This window comes from Homalodisca vitripennis, chromosome 4, assembly GCF_021130785.1.
Source record: "Homalodisca vitripennis isolate AUS2020 chromosome 4, UT_GWSS_2.1, whole genome shotgun sequence".
Taxonomy (NCBI): domain Eukaryota; kingdom Metazoa; phylum Arthropoda; class Insecta; order Hemiptera; family Cicadellidae; genus Homalodisca; species Homalodisca vitripennis.
In genome coordinates, this window is record NC_060210.1 from 27,602,897 (window position 1) to 27,623,000 (window position 20,104).

Genomic DNA, 20,104 nt, shown 5'->3' on the forward strand with positions numbered 1-20,104 from the left:
GTGTTAAAGTCAAAATTGCCTGTAAATACTAATGACCTCAAGCCTAAAATAGTTAATGTCAACAGAAGTAGCCTAAATGAAAAATCTAAAAAATATTATGACAGAACATCAAAGTCACTTGGTAGTTTTGAGAAAGGTGATAATGTTTTGATTCAAAAAGGTAAAGAGTGGATAGGTGGTAAAGTAATTGAAAAGTTAAGCTTTCCCCCACGAAGCTATGTAGTTGAAGATAAATATGGGCAAGTGTATCGTAGAAATAGAATAATGTTGAGAAAATGTTATTATGAAGTTGGTAAAAATAATTATTATGATTTAATTGTAGAAAATGATGTGGGTAGGCCAAATGATAACAATATAGAAAATATTGTTGAAAGACCTAATGTTGTTCTTGATAGGCCAGTGCAAAACCAAACAACTAGATGTGGTCGGGCTATCAGAAAGCCTGCTCATTTGAATGACTTTGTTTAGAGATTACTTTTGTTTGAAAGTTTTTGGTAACATCCATTTTCATAATTATATTAACTTTAATCTGTTTGTGTTGTTTTATCATTTTTATTAAAAAAAGGAGGATGTTACATATTGGTAATATGTTATATATTTTATATAGTACATATCTATATTTATATGAATGTGGCAGTGTACCAGTATTGTAATGGCACACAGCTCCATGTAAGATAGATTTAAGAAGATGCTTGGAAGAATACAGTGTGTTGTGAACATGTGCCGTATTATTTAAATCCTATTAAATCCTAATTAATAAGTAATAATTAAAATATCACCTAAGTGATATTAAACATCTCCCCCCTAGTACAAGATTACGTATTATCATGCCTCAAATGATGTGTTGAAGCATAACGCCACGCAGTAGCCCACGTAGCAGATCAGCATGAACAGGCTCTCCCCCCTAGTAGGCCTACAAGATTACGTATTATAAAGCCTCCAGTGATGTCCACGTATCAGATCAGTATAAACGAACTCTCACCCCTAGTAGGCCTACTAGATTACGTATTACCAGTTTAGACGTTATGATCGGAAGAACTTTCACTCAAACAAGACGGTAACTACTTAATTCCCTTCGAAAGTTCACTTACAGCATCTATAACACTGTTTCGCTTCTTGTAATTTTGTATCCTTTGACTTCTGCAAGGACAGGGATAGAAGCAGTCAATTACCCAGCATATGCTGTAAAAGTTGCTTGACTTTTATGCATATATTTTTAAGCTGATAGGAATCTTTGGTTGAATAATCAAAGTGCCTTTCAAGGTAAAACATAATTGAGTTTTCGCTAACATCTCCCCACTCCCACATGAAACAGTCGAGGAAATGAATGTAATAAATGGTAGTTTGTTCTTACAACACGATATTCAGTAGTTACGTATATTTCTAGTTGCAAGTAAATGTAGCAGTCACCAGTTGATATTTTTAAGGAAAACTTAATAATTGATAAATACACAATTCTTTTTGCAGAGACCACAATAACTGTGGGTGCTATCAGTGAGAGCTTTCAACAACAGAGCGCACAATGAAGTGTTTAAGGAACAAAAGTTCACTTTGGAGGACAAAGAGCTGGCATGACTGTGAAAACAGGGCGTCGCCGAATAAAAGCTCTGTGGTTAAATGTTGTATCTTCTCTTTATTGTATAAAGTCATTCAGGCCATCGACCTCAGACAATATAATCATGTTATTAGCATATCTACGAAAAAAATAACTATTTAGAGTTTCATATCTGTAAATTAATTAAATAATACGGATAATAAAACAGATGTAACTGATATTCAGTGATGTACTAAATGTTTACTGAAAAGAAAAACTCGAATATTTATGGAATAGAAAACAGGATATAGTTTCCATAGATTTCTACCAGCTCTAGCATTCACTGTGTAGATTCTACAAATTTATTCAAATTTTTAATATAACAAATCTAACCGAAATGCACAAAAAAATTTGTTATTTAAAAAGTAAAAGATATTCATACTGTTCAGACTTTTGGACAATGTGTAAAACGCATGAAAGAAATTAGTTTAACAAAAAACGTTAAACTAAGTAAAAAATAGCTGAGAAACTACCGTGTTTATACAAAATACTTGAAACAACACAATTACACAAAGTAACACCTGGTTATCGTTCAATATGAATTATTATGGATGACAGCATGAAGGAAATTTTCCATCATTCCGGTAAGTATTAAAACAACATGTTCTGTAAGAACAATGATACTTCGATAGTTGACGTTTGCTATTTTTTTCGGGTGTCAAATCTGAACACACAAGATAGCAAAAAGACCAAAAGCATAGCGATATAAACCCAAATTCAATAGTTTTAAGCAAAAAGATTTTCCGTCTAGAATATGTATGCTTGATGAAATTTAGAACCAAAGTAAATGCACAAAATATAAATCACGATACTATCTATACTCATACAAGGCTAGAACATATGATGCTACATCACTGGAGGTAGTTAAACTGAATAAAAAACTTCTTTAAATTAGTTTTTCTGGTTCCTACGAATTCCTCCAGGATCAAAATGGCTGGTTCACGTTTCGGTAACTCTTGTTGCCGACACATGGAAATTATGGCGCGGCGTGGATTGTGCGGACGGACAGACAGACGCAATCCGCTTAATGTTTCCTCCAGTCTTTTGATCTAGATCTCAAGAACATGGAATGTGTCTGAATTAAAAAACCAATTTTATAATTTGCAGATTTTCTAATTGATTAATTTTTTTAAGGGTGGCAGGGAAAACGGCCTAACCTTAACCGAAAGATGATTCAGTAGTTAGCCCGTCAGTGTTATGTAAGTTTAACTAATTAGTGTTCTTTGTGTAAATTTGTTATTGGCGATTAATAATTTGAGTTGATAATAAGATTTACAAATTTAGCTACTTTTATGTTACATATAACCACTTTCTGTAATATACAACGTGGCAAATTTCCAACATCCTACTTCATACAATCGGTTTTCGTTTGGAAAAACTACCTTCACTATGTAAAGTTGGCTACAGCAATTTACGTATGCATATGTAGTTTTAAACTTTTCCACAAGCTTTTTTTCCGTATTGCCTATATGTTCTGACATTTTAAAATGATTTACAGTGTTTCTCTTACTTGTATCTTTTTCAAAAGCACTTTTACTGTTCACTAAAGTTGTAACTTTTTGAATTTTTTATTGACGTCTTTTAACATCATGACTGTTTGTAGATTCAGTAAAGAAATTTTAAAACATCCCAAAAAAAGAATTTTATGTTTTTTTTGTTGTTGAAAATTTGGTTCTAATTTTGTCTACTCTTTGTATTTACTCTTATAATGTCAAAACGTAAGGAATTGACATAAAAATTAGGGTTTCTTTCTTTGAATTTTCTGACTCAGAAAACACCAACTTCGTTGTGTTAATCATTTTGCCAATCTTTGTATAACCACTGTGTATACTCTATTAAACAAAGAATTTAAATCCCTCCCTTAAAACAATTTTGACGATATGATTGAAAATATAGATACTAATCTGTGCTTTCTTTCGATAATCCATTTATCTTATTTATGTTACTAAAGCGAACTACAGTCACTTACAAAAAGAGAACTATGAGTTTTTTGGATTTAATCTCCATGTAGGAAGTCACTTGGAAGCAGAAATGCTATTTTCTCGGATATGGATACGAAATTCATCTAGCACAGATATCCTAAAAAAGACCATACCATTTCTTACAGAAAACTTAAAATTACATAAATCCTAGTGAAGTTCTTACAACTATATGAATTTTAGTTTTAAACCATAAGGTGGAATTCATATCACTTAAACGCGAATTCACCTCAGAAATAATATGACCTAAACTTTTTTTTAAATTTTACTCCAAGATTTACAAAGTCTAATTAACTTTGTTATTAACTTGAGGGCAAACTGCCTACTGCCTCAGCTTTGTTTTCTTTTATCACCCTACGCTCTTCCAATCTTATTATTTTTTAACGCTAAACGAATATTATTCTATACTGTATTTATATTAAAAACTGCCCACTGTAATTTATAGTGTATTTTATCTTTATTTAGTATACACCACTTGTACTATTCAAAGGTTGTTTCACTGTATTCATCTTCTTTTATAAATACATACAGTACAATATTATGGTGATATTATAACGTTTTCGACTGTTTTAAATTAAATTTTAACTATATAACAGTTAATGGCACATTCTACAAATTAATAATTTGAATTCATTGTACTGGCTAGATCTAATTTCTTTTCAAATATTATAGATATGGCACCTTATCTATTTACTGTATATAAAAATGAATGTTTGTGTGTATGTCCTTTATAGAATCGCAAAATATTAGACATACCACTATGAACATTTGTATGTATATGTATTTTTCCACGGAGAAGGTTTATAAGCTATGCCCATTGATATAACTCACCACCAAGCGGCGCTGCAAAAGATAAAAGGTTTCAAAGCGCCTGCACACTATAAACTGCAATTACGAGACAGTTACGTATATAATATAGCAACACACTCTTTGAAGGCGCTAAGTTATTATGTATATTTGTCTTTAAGATTGTCTTACATTTCTGATTGAACTTAAAGTTTGAGTGTTAGACCACTTTATAATAAAGTACATGTACGTGCACAATGGCTATAAACATAAACAGATTTTCTTGATCGTGGCAACAAGGCAAACTCTACATCTGCGTTGTAAATATAATTCAATTAAACCAGAAATTCACATACACGGGCAAAGCTTACGAAAAGCGTGCAAAACCGCGGGAAACAGCTAGTATTATATATAACTAAGGAATATACTTTGCAAATGATCATACACATTGATTAACAATTGTGAATAAGTTTTTTCCTGAAACAGTAAATTAATTATTGAAACAGAACGATTTGAACCCTATTAGTAATTTTATTCATCATGTATACAGAAAAATCTAACAAATACATACATAAAATAAAAAGTAAATATAAAGTTGTATATATACATACAAATTTAAATTAAATTTCTTATATATTTATAAAATAAATAACTAATACAACTAGTAAATAAATACATAATGTGGTTTATAAATCAGTGTACATAATATCAAGGCTAATATGGATCGATCATTACAAAGAGTGGTTAAATACCAAGATCAGAGAAAGTAAGAGACCTACAATGTGGTTTTAGACAAGGAACTGCTTTCAACTCACTCTTGCCTTGTATTGCTAAGAGCAAGATGAGAGGCGGTTTGTTTTAATTTTTACTTAAAAAAAATAAATAACCATTATATAGTACCTGCACCCTAACTTTTACTTAGAACGTTACTTACTTACTTTAACAGTTTGGCAAAGCAGTTGGCTTGCCTTCTCAGCCCGCCTCTGTTATGTATTCTGCCTGACGATGACTCTCAACTAGGCTGTTTATAAAAAGTATATTTTTTAATCAAATCTGAATTTAAATTAAATTAAACTTTAAATAAATACATCAAAGAGTATTTTATAAAGATTATGACTGTCTAAAAATATTTTGTAGTCAAAAAATGATGATCTTGAATAAATAGCAGCAGTAATAAATTTGGTTTAGTGTTATTTTTTAAGTTAAATTTAAAGAAAAAAAAACACTACTCATAATATTTTCAGATTAAAAGGTTTTTATATATATATATACACCACCAAAGCGCTCTGTGGTGTAATGGTAGCACGTTCACCCGGCAAGTGAGAGATCCGGGTTCGACTCCCGGCGGAGCAAGTACTTTTTGTGATTCAATGTTTATTGAAATTAAATAAGGCTATTGCCATTTATACAATTTAATGTAAATAAAAGTAGTTTGACAGGTATTTGGTCTTCCGATCATATGTTAGTTTGCTTATTTAAACGCATATGTGACAGATACGGCCAAATACAAAATAATTGAATCGGAAAAAGATAGCGCTCTGTGGTGTAATGGTAGCACATTCACCCGGCAGGCAAGTGAGAGATCCGGGTTCGACTCCCGGCGGAGCAAGTACTTTTTGTGATTCAATGTTTATTGAAATTATATATATATATATATATATATATATATATATATATATATATATAGTTAAAGTTAGTCTAGCAATTTCATGTTAATAAATGTAAACATTTTGTAAGAGAATAAAATTGAAATTTGTGATTTCGAAACAGATCTCAAAGACGTGCACCTCTGGAACAACGGTAAGACGGACGGACGTTCACCATCGCGTTGCTGTGTTATAGAAACCAATTATACTCTAAACGGCAGATGTCCCAAATCAAAAGTATAGTTGCACTTACTGCAGGCGTTGCAAAAGACTAATCATGTTACTAACCAGGAGATCTTCTCGTCAAAAATGGCGAAGAGCATGATGAGGATACTGATGGCGTAGAAGAAGCAGTCGCGGCAGAGAGGCCACCAGTTGAGGTAGGCAGTGGTACCAGCGAACAGCGCACACACAGATATGACGAACATGATGTTGAACACTGCCGACCCGATCACTCCAGACACTCCGATGTCATCCTTAGCAAAGAACACACCGATGACGACCGTAGCGAGCTCCGGAGCTGAAGACCCCGCGGCCATGAACGTTGCTCCAGCCACGTCAGGGGATAGCTTGAACTCTAGAAAACAAGTGAAAAACTAATAAAGATAGAGACATTTAGTTTTAAAAGCATACAATATTAAAACTATATGCTTATAAAATAATGGCCCCAAAAATGTAATGCCTTTATTCAAAACTTGTTTAGGTGGTGTAATGTCCCGGTCTATATATACCCATTTATTAACGTTTAAAAATAATTTCGAACGTGACGGGAAATGTTATTAAGAGCAATTTCATGCCACTGATAAATGAATTAAATAAGGATGGCATCACTAAATTAAGCTTTTGATCTCTTGGTGACCAACTTTTTAAGATTGAATCAATCTCGGATTTATGATAAGTATATGAACATATATACAAAGCTATGGGCAAAGTCTCAGAGAACATATTAAAATTTTAATTAAGTCTGGTATTAATAATGTTAAATTTTCCCAAAACAGTTTTTGTATCTTGAACTCCTGAATAATTAAATTAAGTATTAAAAAGCTTTAAAACAGCCTATAAGAATTGTATTCGTAAACTACTTAAGTGACCAACTACGATACTATTAATTGATTTTAATAAAGTTTCGTCATGATGTTAAATAAATTTTGTAGTTATGTAAAATAAACTTTACATGAACAACTTTCCTTATGCTTTCTTTGATCCTTTATATCCTTTTAAGTATGTCATTTAAAACTGAGGGCACTAGAATTAATTGTGACTTTAAAGACCTGAGATCTTGTAATTTTAAGTCACACTGTTCTGTTTTTTGCCTCTTTGTAACTAAAGATTGTATCTAATGTTCAATTAAGATAAATATTTATTTGCTATAAAAATTTTTTGAATATGAATAATTACATTTCTTTTAGCTTTTACAATTTAAGTATATTGGATGAATATATAAAAAGCTATCTCTTCATATACTATTCATTGAAAACACGCATTTTTAACTTGTTGGACTTCAGTAATGTGTTTCCTAACGGGTAACATAAATATTTTGATAACAGACACTTTTCATATGAAATAGCCTTTATATTGCGATGTAAGATGTATTGTCATGTGCCATTTTTAAGCTGAAGATTTACCTTCACAGATCCTGTCCAAAGAAGTGACGAAGTAGTCATCACAGACGATGGCGAGACCGACGAATGAGTAAACACATATTATGATATGGAACAGTAGACCACCGTGTTTGCGGAAGGAAGGACCCAGTATGGGTCTCGGGAACTGCTCGATGGCCGGAGGAGTGCAGTTGACTCTCCGGGGTCTCAGAGTCGGTATTCCCGCCGGGGGTTCGGTCGTGAGGGGCAGAGTCGTGGGGCTGACAATGCTGTTCCTTACTTCCTGTAATCAAGTGTAGCCGGATAATCACAAACTTAGCGTACTGGAAATTAATTTTAACAGAATTCAGAATAATATTTTAAAATTATATCATTTTTGTATTAGAAGGTAGGCCCACTTCTAGATGACTCAATTACAAAAATAGTTAAGCCTTAATTTTATTTTAATAGCAATGGGAAGTTTGTAAAATAAAAAATTACAACTAAAATTAAAAATATTAACAAAATTCTGTGTAACGTGTAAAATTTTTTTACATTACGACAATATCATTCAAAAATATATTTAGATAATACAGAAGATGAGATCATAGGGGTACTTCCAGAAGGATGTCTTTTACTGAATTTTCATATATTTGATGTAACGTGCATTGCATACAATAGAATCGGGGCTTGGCAGAATAATTAAAAATATAATTTTGTATAGGCATAAAAAGTGATTAGTGATAGCTTGCATGGCATTAGTAACGTCGTAGGACGAACCCAGGTCGTTAGGCGTTGTTGAATTCCATTTAATTGAGTCTACTAAATTCTTGGTCGAGAAACGGATTACATTGTATGTAATATTTCACATAATCATTTATGGGACCACAAAGTTTCAGAGACGTACCGTTATTTTACATATAATGAATGAAACGTATCATGTAAAATTATCAACATTATAAACTACAATATAATATTCATTTCAGGGGGAAAATCATATACTATAGAAGTAAGTATTTATAATAGTTACAGTGTTTCTAGGGTAGAGTTTATACGTCTTTTGGAGTTTCGTATACTCATATTTTTATTTATTTAGAAAATAAGGAATATTTTAAAGTGTGTGAGAGATAAAACTTTATTAAATTCGAGACCTCAGTGAACTATTTTTAAATCTTCTTGAATACGAACAAATATTACGAAAAACACACACACACACACACACAAACACACACACACACACAAACACACACACACACACACAAACACACACACAAACACACACACACAAACACACACACAAACACGCACACACAAACACACACACACACAAACACACACACACAAACACACACACACACACAAACACACACACACACACAAACACACACACACACAAACACACACACACAAACACACACACACACACAAAAACACACACACACAAACACACACACACACACAAACAAACACACACAAACACACACACACACACACACACACACACACACACACAGACACACACACACACACACAAACACACACACACAAACACACACACAAACACACACACACACACAAACACACACACACAAACACACACACACACACAAACACACACACACAAACACACACACACACACACACACAAACACACACACACAAACACACACACACACACAAACACACACACACACAAACACACACACACACACACACACACACAAACACACACACACAAACACACACACACAAACACACACACACACACACAACACACACAACACACACACACACACACACAAACACACAAACACACACAAACACACACACACACACACACATATATATGTATATATTACATATGTATACACACACACGTATCTAGAGATACGGTATCCATAAACATTGTTCTACAAAATCATACTCGACTGGCAAGTGAGAGATTTAGATTTGAGTCTCTATATTTTAAATAGGTATTAAAAATAAGTTTTGGGAATTTCGTTTAGTAAAAGAAAGTGAAATAATTTCTTTTACAAAATTTTATATTAATTTATACTCATACGCAAGGTAAACGTTTTAGATTAGTATGCATCTCATTTATGCAGGATTAGTATTTCTCTATCATTTCAGTAATTCATGTAATACTGCATGAACAATGCAAAAGCAATCTTAAATGAGTAGGCATTTAAAATTTGTCTTGTTAGACGTTTGAGATTATTTAATAATTATAAAAATATACTAACAATTTAAACAAAATGTATGTTGTACAATGAACTGCAATTTCTACTTCAAGCAGTGTATACGGAAATGACGTTTTGATGCAGTTTCCTCCGGAAATTGCATTTCTGAAATTGCATTAGTGTCCCTTACTAACCTAACCCTTACATAACTAATATAACTCTTACTTCCAAAATTCCATTCCATTGCTTTTAAAACTAAATTAAGGATTCACTTTTTGTAATTGTGTCGTCCAGAAGTAGGCCTACCTTCTGATACAGAAATGATAAAACTTTTAAAATATTAATGTCACTGTCTCTTTCTCTGCGCGTGTGTGTGTGATATGTATATATATTTTGACATTTTCATATCATGTGCTCTTAGAAAACTGAATATTTACAGTAACTTATTACAAAAATACAAAGATAACTCTATTCAATAATGACTAAAATTAATTTTAAAGGGTACTTTTATACTAATATGGTATAATATGGTGGTAACTGAAAAGTGCAGAAATTACCACCGAACATACACCACATGTTTATCGTACTGCATTCTTTCGAAATTTTTTAATTAAATACTAAATTTGTGCTTTAATATTTAAAATTTTGAATGAAGTTATAATCTAATCTGATGCTTAGAAAAAGATTTAGGCTATAGTTGTATGATGTAATATTGTTATCGTTAGTGACTGTACTAAAATAGAAATTTCGGGGGGGGTGTGTATGTTGCAATAACTTGAGCTATTCGTGTTAAAATCAATCAACTAATGAATGTGGGAGATATTTTCATGAGGGACGTGTGAAGATAATCAATGCTGGCATAGACAGTTTGGCCAGTGTGGGGGAAGGTGTGAGAGATGTGTGCCGTGTATAACAACCGGAATAAAAACTTCGACACGTGAAGGTAAACTGTATTTGAATATACAGTTTATAGTATAATAAATACTTGATGGAAAAAATATGTGTATTACTCTCTACAAAAACTAAGTTTTTCAAAAATAAGACACCAGTGCTCAAAAACAAACTTAAAGAAAAGAACCGGTACTATAAGAAATTGTGTTCAAAATTCAAGAGATAAAACCTTCTAAATAACTAGCAGTTGCCTGCAGTCCATCACCTTTTTACCTAATGGGCTTATGATGTAATGTGATGTTAAAAAAACCATATGATATGTTTTAAACAGAATTAGCATTATCGTAGATATTATTCCAGTGTTCATGGTAAGAGGTTCAGAGATTAAGCAAAATTACGACTCTTTTATCAGGGTTGCTCATATAAAATTCCTGGTTCAAATGAATATTTTATTTCCAACATCACAATTTAATTTGCTTTGATTTATTTTAAGGGAATTTTAATCTGTTACCGCGTTAGATTTAAAGTATTATTAATATTACGATTTACGGTTAAGATGTTGTCCATTCCGGACGTTTAAAATCACTTCCGGTCTATTGTATTTGTTGTGCCGCGGAGCGTTAGTGAATACATTTAAATTGATTTTATGGGCAACCATAATGGAGACGAAAAAATAGCGGGATAAAAAAATGTATAAACAAACTGAGTAAAAATCATATGGAGTTTCGACATGTGACATTCTTATTCATAGAAGAAACAAATAATATAATCGTAAGTTAGCATTAACCATTGGTGACGATATTTGACTCCAACGCACTATTACGTTGTAGTACTTTATAGTTTAATCATGTACAGATTTCATCTATAAACTTTTAGTTTACATTGGCAAAGATGAGTACTATGATGGTTTAGGTCTAACCACGGACTCTAGCTGAGCGTTATTGAAGCCTATCTCTCGGGAGGCTGACCCAATTTGTCTTTTTACTGCCGGGGAATGTAAACATTTTTCTATATGATTGGCTGTATGTATGCAGGGCATCTCAAGAATAACTTAGGTTAGATAAATCAAAAGCAATACATTAAAGTTTTTATACGCGCATAAGCAAAGACTGGTACGTAAAACGTCGTGTGACGTATTCCTACCTTGCATTATGGTCAACGGAAATATTTACTTATTTTTAAATCGTAATAACAAACACTAATTTTGTAAATATAGGGATTATTGTAATACAGTTTGTATTTTGCTACTCGTAAATACATGAAATAGAGCGCTGGACAAAACAACAGCGGCGGCATATAATAGATGACCGGACAAAAATTGTCCCGGAAAATGACAACATTGTTATAAAGGACGGCCGGTCCCAGTTATTGAATATTGCCTGGGTAGTACGTGCTGCAGTGTGGGTTAGTAGTGGATAAGGCAGTGGTCAGTTGCCATTTATATTATCCCTTTTAACGGTCACGATGTATTTATTAGCTTTAACAATTTTCTTACAATTAGTTTATTTCGTGTGTTTTTCTTTCCTTATGGTTATTTATTTATATATAAATGGTAGTATATTTTTGAGAATGTCTACAAAATAATATATTGCATAAAAAATGTTGCGTATATTTACAATAATGAGAAATATTAATACTCACCCAATATTTCTTTTTTAGTGAGGAATAAAATATTCTGAGGAGAATAGGCACATTGTTTATCTGAATTTTCGCATTCTTACTTTTCTTACACTCTCACTATTGCTATATAGTTAAATCATAAGCAAATACTTGTAACCTAAACTTAATTTTACATTCGAGCTTTATGCATTTAGCATCAGAAATTAATGATACGGAATGGATCATTTTTTATCAATGGTGAAGTTTTTATTTCTTTTACGACTCAATATTTCGATACTGAAACTTACAGTACATGGTAATCCGTTTCTCGACCAAGAATTTAGTAGACTCAATTAAATAGAATTCAACAACGCCTAACGACCTGGGTTCATCCTACGACGTTACTAATGCCGTGCAAGCTATCACTAATCACTTTTTATGCCTATACAAAATTATATTTTTAATTATTCTGCCACGCCCCGATTCTATTGTATGCAATGCACGTTACATCAAATATAAGAAAATGAAGTAAAATACATCCTTCTGAAAGTAACCCTATGACCTCATCTTCTTCACTGCACGTCCAACAAAATTCAAAGATGTTTGTTTGTATCCTCTAAAAGGATGTCAGTCATCCTACATGAAGCAAGAGATTTTACAAGTGATTTTAAATGGTAGAAGTCCCATTTATCGATACAATGCATACCTTTTCACTGTCCTCAGAATCGTATTGACTCCCCTAGCGGCATTATTTGGCAGCGTTTACCTGGATGCAGATAGTCTCTATGTATATGCTAGGGCGACAATGACTGAAAATGATGGCCTTAAGAACATTTTAAACATATTTAACTTGCAGCATGATGTTCAAATCAACATTACACGCTATTAATATCATTTTTAAGTTTAATCCTTGGTATTGTGGGTTTTAAGCAAAAAAAGCTCGCAAAACATCTAACTTATCCTTTATACTTTAGTTACAAACTTATTTATTTTAAGAGATCGGTTTTTAATACACATTTGGTGCGTTATTGTGTGAATACGTCAAATCACTTGTAGCGTGTAGGGCTTCGCTGAGGTTCATGTAAAATTTCAAATCTGTGGCTCATTTCATTCTCAGGATGTTCTGGGGGTAAATAGACAGCCAGAAAATCATACAGAAAGAAACTTGTACATTCCATCAGCAGGAAAAAAACAAATTTTTTCAAAATACTGAGTATAGCCTTCAATGACGTTCAGCCACAGTCCATGGTCGGACTTACACCATCAGAGAACTCATTCTTGTGTAAGTAGAAATGAAGTTACAAGCAAATTTTAAACTCTACAGATGAACTATTTCTCTATATATTTTACCACCTTTAGATTCACATTGTTTATCATTAAGAAGGTTTTTATAGCAATGTTTAGATAATAGGAGCCTACTCACCTACAATTATGCTGCACGTATTGAGTTCATTAGGCTTTATCTGTCACTAAGTCACATGTTAATATCCATGATGTACTCAGTTTGTATACAAATTAACTTATTCTGTTATTTTCTCACTTTCATTATGATTGCCCACAATACCACTGTAAGATTTTCACTAACGCTCATCCAAATCCCATGGAGTGACATGGGCCATCAACGAACTCACAGAGAAATGAAACGTCAAGCAAAATTACACGTAAAGACAAACAGGAAGAAATTAAATCGTTCTAACCTTCGAGTTATAGGCTTTGCTAACGCTCAGCTAATGAAGAAAGTTTTTCCATCGCTTCCCGGATAAAGATCACAAGACGCTTAACATTTCTCGTTGATGGTGGGCTACTCGCCTCAAGAACATCATAAGATTGTTGGCTCTCCCAACGATCGGGTCAGAGCGCAAATACGACATCACATTTTGACATGAGCGTTTTGACGGACATCACATGTGCGACATTCCATGGAGAAGTCTCCTTAGGAATGCTAAAATGCTTCTTCACCTGCACTTATCTTCTGAGACAAATCTATAACCCAGCAGTAGATGTATATTTTTGTCGTTTCAAAATAATAATTCATTATAAGCAAGAGTTTTCATTCAATCACATTTGTACTGTTTTCATTTGTACCTGTAAAATATAATACCAAGCCACACGCTACATTTTTACTTGCGCAACACCATTTAACAAGCTCTGTTCAATATGAAATAGTATGAGGAGTGTGCAGGTTTAGGGATTATTAGAACACTGTAGCAATAACTATCGTTTCCCTTCCGTTCGAATGATAAAATGTGAACACTGGACATGAATTTTACAAGGCGTTTAATTAAACTGTGTGATAAGCGTCGCTTATGTCCTTTAGGGAATAAAGAGCATTTTCGACAGAGATAAAGCGATAAATTGTATAGCTTATTGATTGTATAGAATAATGACTGAAGTTCTGCTAGTTAGCTACATCTTACTTTCCTTATCTATAGACTAACTTTCCGCTAAAAGTTTAACGTTCCAGGCTGCAGACCTTACGCGTTGCCTTTCCGGTGAATTGTTTCTGTCTACAAAACCGTTTAGTTCTGTTCACTGACCCTCGCCTCTTGGAAGTACACTTTACAATTAAAAAAGACAAAACTGTTGTACCAGCGACTGTTATTTATATATGAAATAAATACCACAGTCATAATTTTTTTCATCACTAGAAGCACAAGTGGTTGTTTTACGCAATCAATATAAATACGATTCAGCGAGAAAGCACATTTTGTATCCGTATTACATATAAATAAGTTTATATAATATGGAAACAACATTAAAACTTGTTTTGTCTTTGATTGCATTAGTTACACACGAAACTCATACAATGCTATAAATTGAGGCACAGAAAAACGTGATCACTTGAACCGCTACATGAGGAGTGAGAAGCTCGAGTAGCATAAATATCTGAACGGTTACAAGCAAGTTACATAGCACAGCTTGCGTCGGGTCTAAGAAAACATTAATTTAATCTCCCACATTCCTTCACACCTCGTCTCTATAACTAATCGTCGTCTTATATAAAAGTGACACTTAATTTCTTAGTCTAATAATTCAAACTAGTCATAGGTACTGTCAAGTTTACATGCGAACTTGTTATTTACTTGTATTAAACAATAACTAGGTTAACGTGGAGATTATAGCAATGAAGTAAAAACAAAGATAATTGAAATCAATCAATTAATGAGTTGTATTAAACGAATTTAAATGTAATAAATAGCGATTATTTTTCGGTGTGGTAAAAACCTCTTTGCTTATGTGTTCTCAGTGTTGTAACAAAACACACACACACACACACACACACACACACACACACACACACACACACACACACACACACACACACACACACACACACACACACACACATACACACTTATATATATATGTATATACACACACATTACATACATACTTATTTGTGTATGTATTCCATTCAAATTTAAAATATTATATATCGTGTTTGTCTTTAAACTCAGTCCATTACCAAAGGATATTTGTTGGCGTACAGATGTCAATGTTGGTAAATAAAAATATGGAACTACTCAGAGAGAATACTTTACAGTGCCTGGATGGAAAACAGAACAGTATACATAGTGTATAAAACATCAAGCTGCATTTCGTATAAAAGAGGTTGTAAGCTCATCATAAATAATTGTGGATTATAAACATAAAAGCGGAGAAAGCAGAAACTAATAAACCGTAACTGGGGCTGTAAAATGTCTCAGGTGTCATTTGCTCTAGCATAAATGACACAACGATTACAGAATTTAAATCCACAATAAACATTTATGGCAACACTCAGCTTTCTAAAACCGTATCCTAATAATATTATAAGTGAGAAAGTTCCTTTTGTTTGTTTTGTTTTCACTCGTAAACTACTCAACCGATTGCACCAAAATTATACGTGGACATTCTTACGGTTCCTGGGATGAATATTTCGAAATTCTATTTTCTAAAAGCCTGTTCTGATTTTGAAAGTCCTTGCGGGGCTACGCTCACTGCTCTTTGAAGTAACGAAAAATGCCATCTTGGTCTCTAAAGTTGTGTAATATTAATTGAATGTGCCTGTAAAATATAATCAACTGTTCTGTATAAACATTGTTTATTATTTTTTGTTTGTTTATAGTTATAGCGAGTAAACCGTGTAAAGAGTTTTTTTTTCATTAATAAGTCGGAATTTAGATTTCAGCGATTAGGTAAGTATTGATATACCTTAGAAAAAACCCTAAACATAAGAAGGTCGGAATTTAATCCCAAACACTCCCTTTGAAGCTGCCGACCAAACTATGTTGAAGGAAATTTCGATGGACAATTTCAACTTATGTACCAATTACAGGTCTAAGTTTTGTAAAATATCAAAATTGTTTACTAGAAATTTAAAGACTTATATAAAACACATCTTATTTCTGTTTTGACAGAAGTAGGGTTCTCTGATTTGTAAAAATTATCAATCATCAGACAGAACACGTAATAGTTTTAAAAGGTCCAATGTGAAAGATAATGGCAGAACTGGTGTATAGAAGTTAAAATGTGAAGAATGTAACATAATTTATATCGGACACATTGGCGCGTTTAAAACTAGATTTAATCTTCCGAATCCACGAGAAAATAAACAAAATATCATCGTTCGCTCAACACCTTTTTTAAAATAACCATGACATGAATGAGATTAATAATAGTTTTGAGGTTTTGCACGTATACAATAATGGTCTGAAACTTGACTGTCTGGAAGAAAATGAGATTTATATATGATTCGAAAACTAAGATTCAAATCGTGCAATATTAAAAGAAAATCTCCATTTCAGTTCCCACTATATTTCTAACATGATTCTTAGTCACAAGAATTCTTATTTAATTACTGATTAGACTCAAGTAGATAAGAACTGACCAGGAAATAGAGGAGAAAGGAGTGATATAACCTTCAGCTCTGTGTTTGCGCTGCCGACTTGCCGGTTAGCGTCCGTGGTTGTGCGTGTGTGGTAGGCAATAGGCATACCATCTGTGTGATTAAAACATATTCATCGTGTATGTGTTTTATTTATTGAATTGCATGTTTTATCATGTAGTTTTACGTGTTTTTTCTTGTTTTTAATTATTTGAATTCTGCGTTTTTATACATCTAACGATGGGACTATCGAAGCTTGTAACGGCATTTGTACAAAAGTGAATTTTGGAACCGTCCACACGGTTAACTACCATATATTTGTCTATGATTACATTTTCGTGGATTCTAAAAGCATGAATATATATTACATGATAAAATGTCATATGATCGCGGTAGTTTCATATATTCATATATTCAATATATTCATTATGCCATTCTTTCCGTTTCCATCATGGTTACTTATAAGTTCAGTTTATAATTTAAATTTTAACTTTGTTCCTAAAACCAACAGAGTTCTTTATTGGACCAAGAGTAACCTATGTAATTTTTAGACTTTTATATCAATAGTTTCTATACAGAAGGAAGCCAAATGTACAATCGGACGGACACGGAACAACATGGTTCGGAGAAGAACTTGCCCAGCCCTTAATAACACACAGCAACAAATATCCACTGCCTTACGGATAACATCGTGATGTCTACATGTCAATATAGAAAAATGTAAAAGGTGAACTTGATCAGAATGTGAAGGTTCGTCAAAAGCAAACTCAATGTCCCGCCTTTACATTTATGGAATTGTCGCAATGAAGGACAACATCTGACACGCTTTTAAGTAGAACCCACCACAGGAACTTAATAAGTACAAAACATTATCTTGTGAATATAGAAACAATAACCTACATAAACTTAATATAACGGTTATCGACACGTAATATGTCCCTCTATGGAAATCTGTTTTCTGGATTATCACGATATCATGAACGAGCTAAAGGTATACTAGGATCAAGTCCTGTTTTTATTGTAGCTCTTTAAAACAATTCTGTCCACATTTATCATAGTTCTTTGTTCATAACATTCCTTTTGTAACATAACGGTGAAAAATGAAATCATGTGTTATCCTTTCTCACATAGTGATGAATTACCTAAATAGGCGTACTGTATTCACTCTACAAGATTACGGTAAGATCTCCTATATGTTCAAAGCCCATGATGGGAGTTGAACTAAGACTAAGATGCACAAAAATATATATTGTTTTGGAAATATGAAATACAAATTTATATAAGAAATAGTTGACGAGGTTTTTCCATCATGTGGTAAGTGAAAATAATCAGGATATTAAAGGTAAGAAACAATGGATTAAAATTGCTAAAGAGTATAACATGGTGAAGTTTATAACAAACAGCTTATAATAACGTTAAAGAGGGAGTTACCGAGATGAGTGATCATGTCAGTGTTGCTAAGCAACGCGGTGGAAGTCTGTAGGTCACGATTCACAAAGCACATGCTGGAAAGTTAAAAATAACTGCTTGTAATAACATTATAGAGCGAGTAATCGAGGTGAATCCTCACGTCAGCGTTTCTAAGCAACGAGGTGGAAGCCTTGGAAACCCCCAGTTCATGATTCACAAAGCACATGCTGGAGAGTTTAAAAAGACTGCTTGAAATAACACTATAAAGGAAGTTGTCTAGGTAAATGCTCACATCAGCGTTGCTGTCAACGCGGAAATACCTGCAGTTCATAGCCCTCACAAATCATGCTGGAGAGTTAGACAAAAATGTTTACTATAACACTACAGAGGGGGTTACCCAGGAGAACGCTCACATCATCGTTGCTAGTCAACACGGTGGATACTTACAGTTCACGGCCTCAAAACATATGCTGGAGAGTTAAAACAAACTGCTTGAAATAACATTATAGAGGGAGTTACCTAGGTGAATGCTCACATCAGCGTTGCTAGTCAACACGGTGGATGCCTACGGTTCACGGTCCTCAAAACATATGCTGGAGAGTTAAAACAAACTGCTTGAAATAACATTATAGAGGGAGTTACCTAGGTGAATGCTCACATCAGCGTTGCTAGTCAACACGGTGGATACTTACAGTTCACGGCCTCAAAACATATGCTGGAGAGTTAAAACAAACTGCTTGAAATAACATTATAGAGGGAGTTACCTAGGTGAATGCTCACGTCAGCGTTGCTAAGCAACGCGTTAGATACCTGCAGTTTACGATCTACAAAACAAATGCTGGAGAGTTAAAAACTGCTTAAAATAGCATTAAAGAGGGAGTTACCAATGTGAATGCTCACGTCAGCATTGCTAAAACCACGGTGAAAGCCTTTCGTACCTGATGTTCACGGTCCACGAAAAGCATGCTGGAGAGTTAAAAACACTGCTTGAAATAAGATTATAGAGGGAGTTACCTAGGTGAATGCTCACGTCAGCGTTGCTAAGCAACACGTTGGATGCCTACAGGACACGGTCCGTAAAACACATGCTGTAGAGTTACAAAAATGCTTGTAATAACGGTATAGAGAGAATTACCGAGGCGAATGCTTACGTCATGGTTGCTAAGCAACGCGGTGGAAGCCTTGGATACCTACAGTTTACGGTCCACAAAACAGTGGGTCATTCAGTCTTTGTGATTATACCTGGTATTTCGAGCAATCAGATCAGAACGTGCCAATCAAAGGGTTTATTGTGTGTGTGAAGCAAACTCTCTTGAGTAAAAACTAGCCCGAACTTATTTGAGTATACATATTTGTTTGTCAGCGATTGGTCTAGTTTCAAGGGAGAGTAAATAATTCTATTTTTTACTATTTTAACTTTGAGTTTCTTACTGAAATAATAAGTTGCTAAGAATATTAATGGCAGCATCGAAATTCAAAGGGATTATAAACTATATGAAGGTGTGTCACACATTTGTATAGAGTTTTACCCTTTGAGAAGTTCCTAGTAAAATTTAAAAGATTATTACTCGA

General features: G+C 33.4%; 1 protein-coding gene across 1 annotated transcript in view; it reads right to left on the bottom strand.

Annotated features, from left to right (window-relative positions):
* Positions 1-20,104, bottom strand: part of LOC124359077 (probable sodium/potassium/calcium exchanger CG1090) — a 135,769-nt gene that overhangs the window by 16,002 nt on the left and 99,663 nt on the right. The window contains exons 3-4 of the mRNA XM_046811496.1: positions 7,631-7,889; positions 6,294-6,582 (exon numbers count right to left, since the gene is read on the bottom strand). Coding sequence (XP_046667452.1) covers positions 6,294-6,582; positions 7,631-7,889 — 548 coding nt within the window. The remainder of the gene's footprint in view (positions 1-6,293; positions 6,583-7,630; positions 7,890-20,104) is intronic.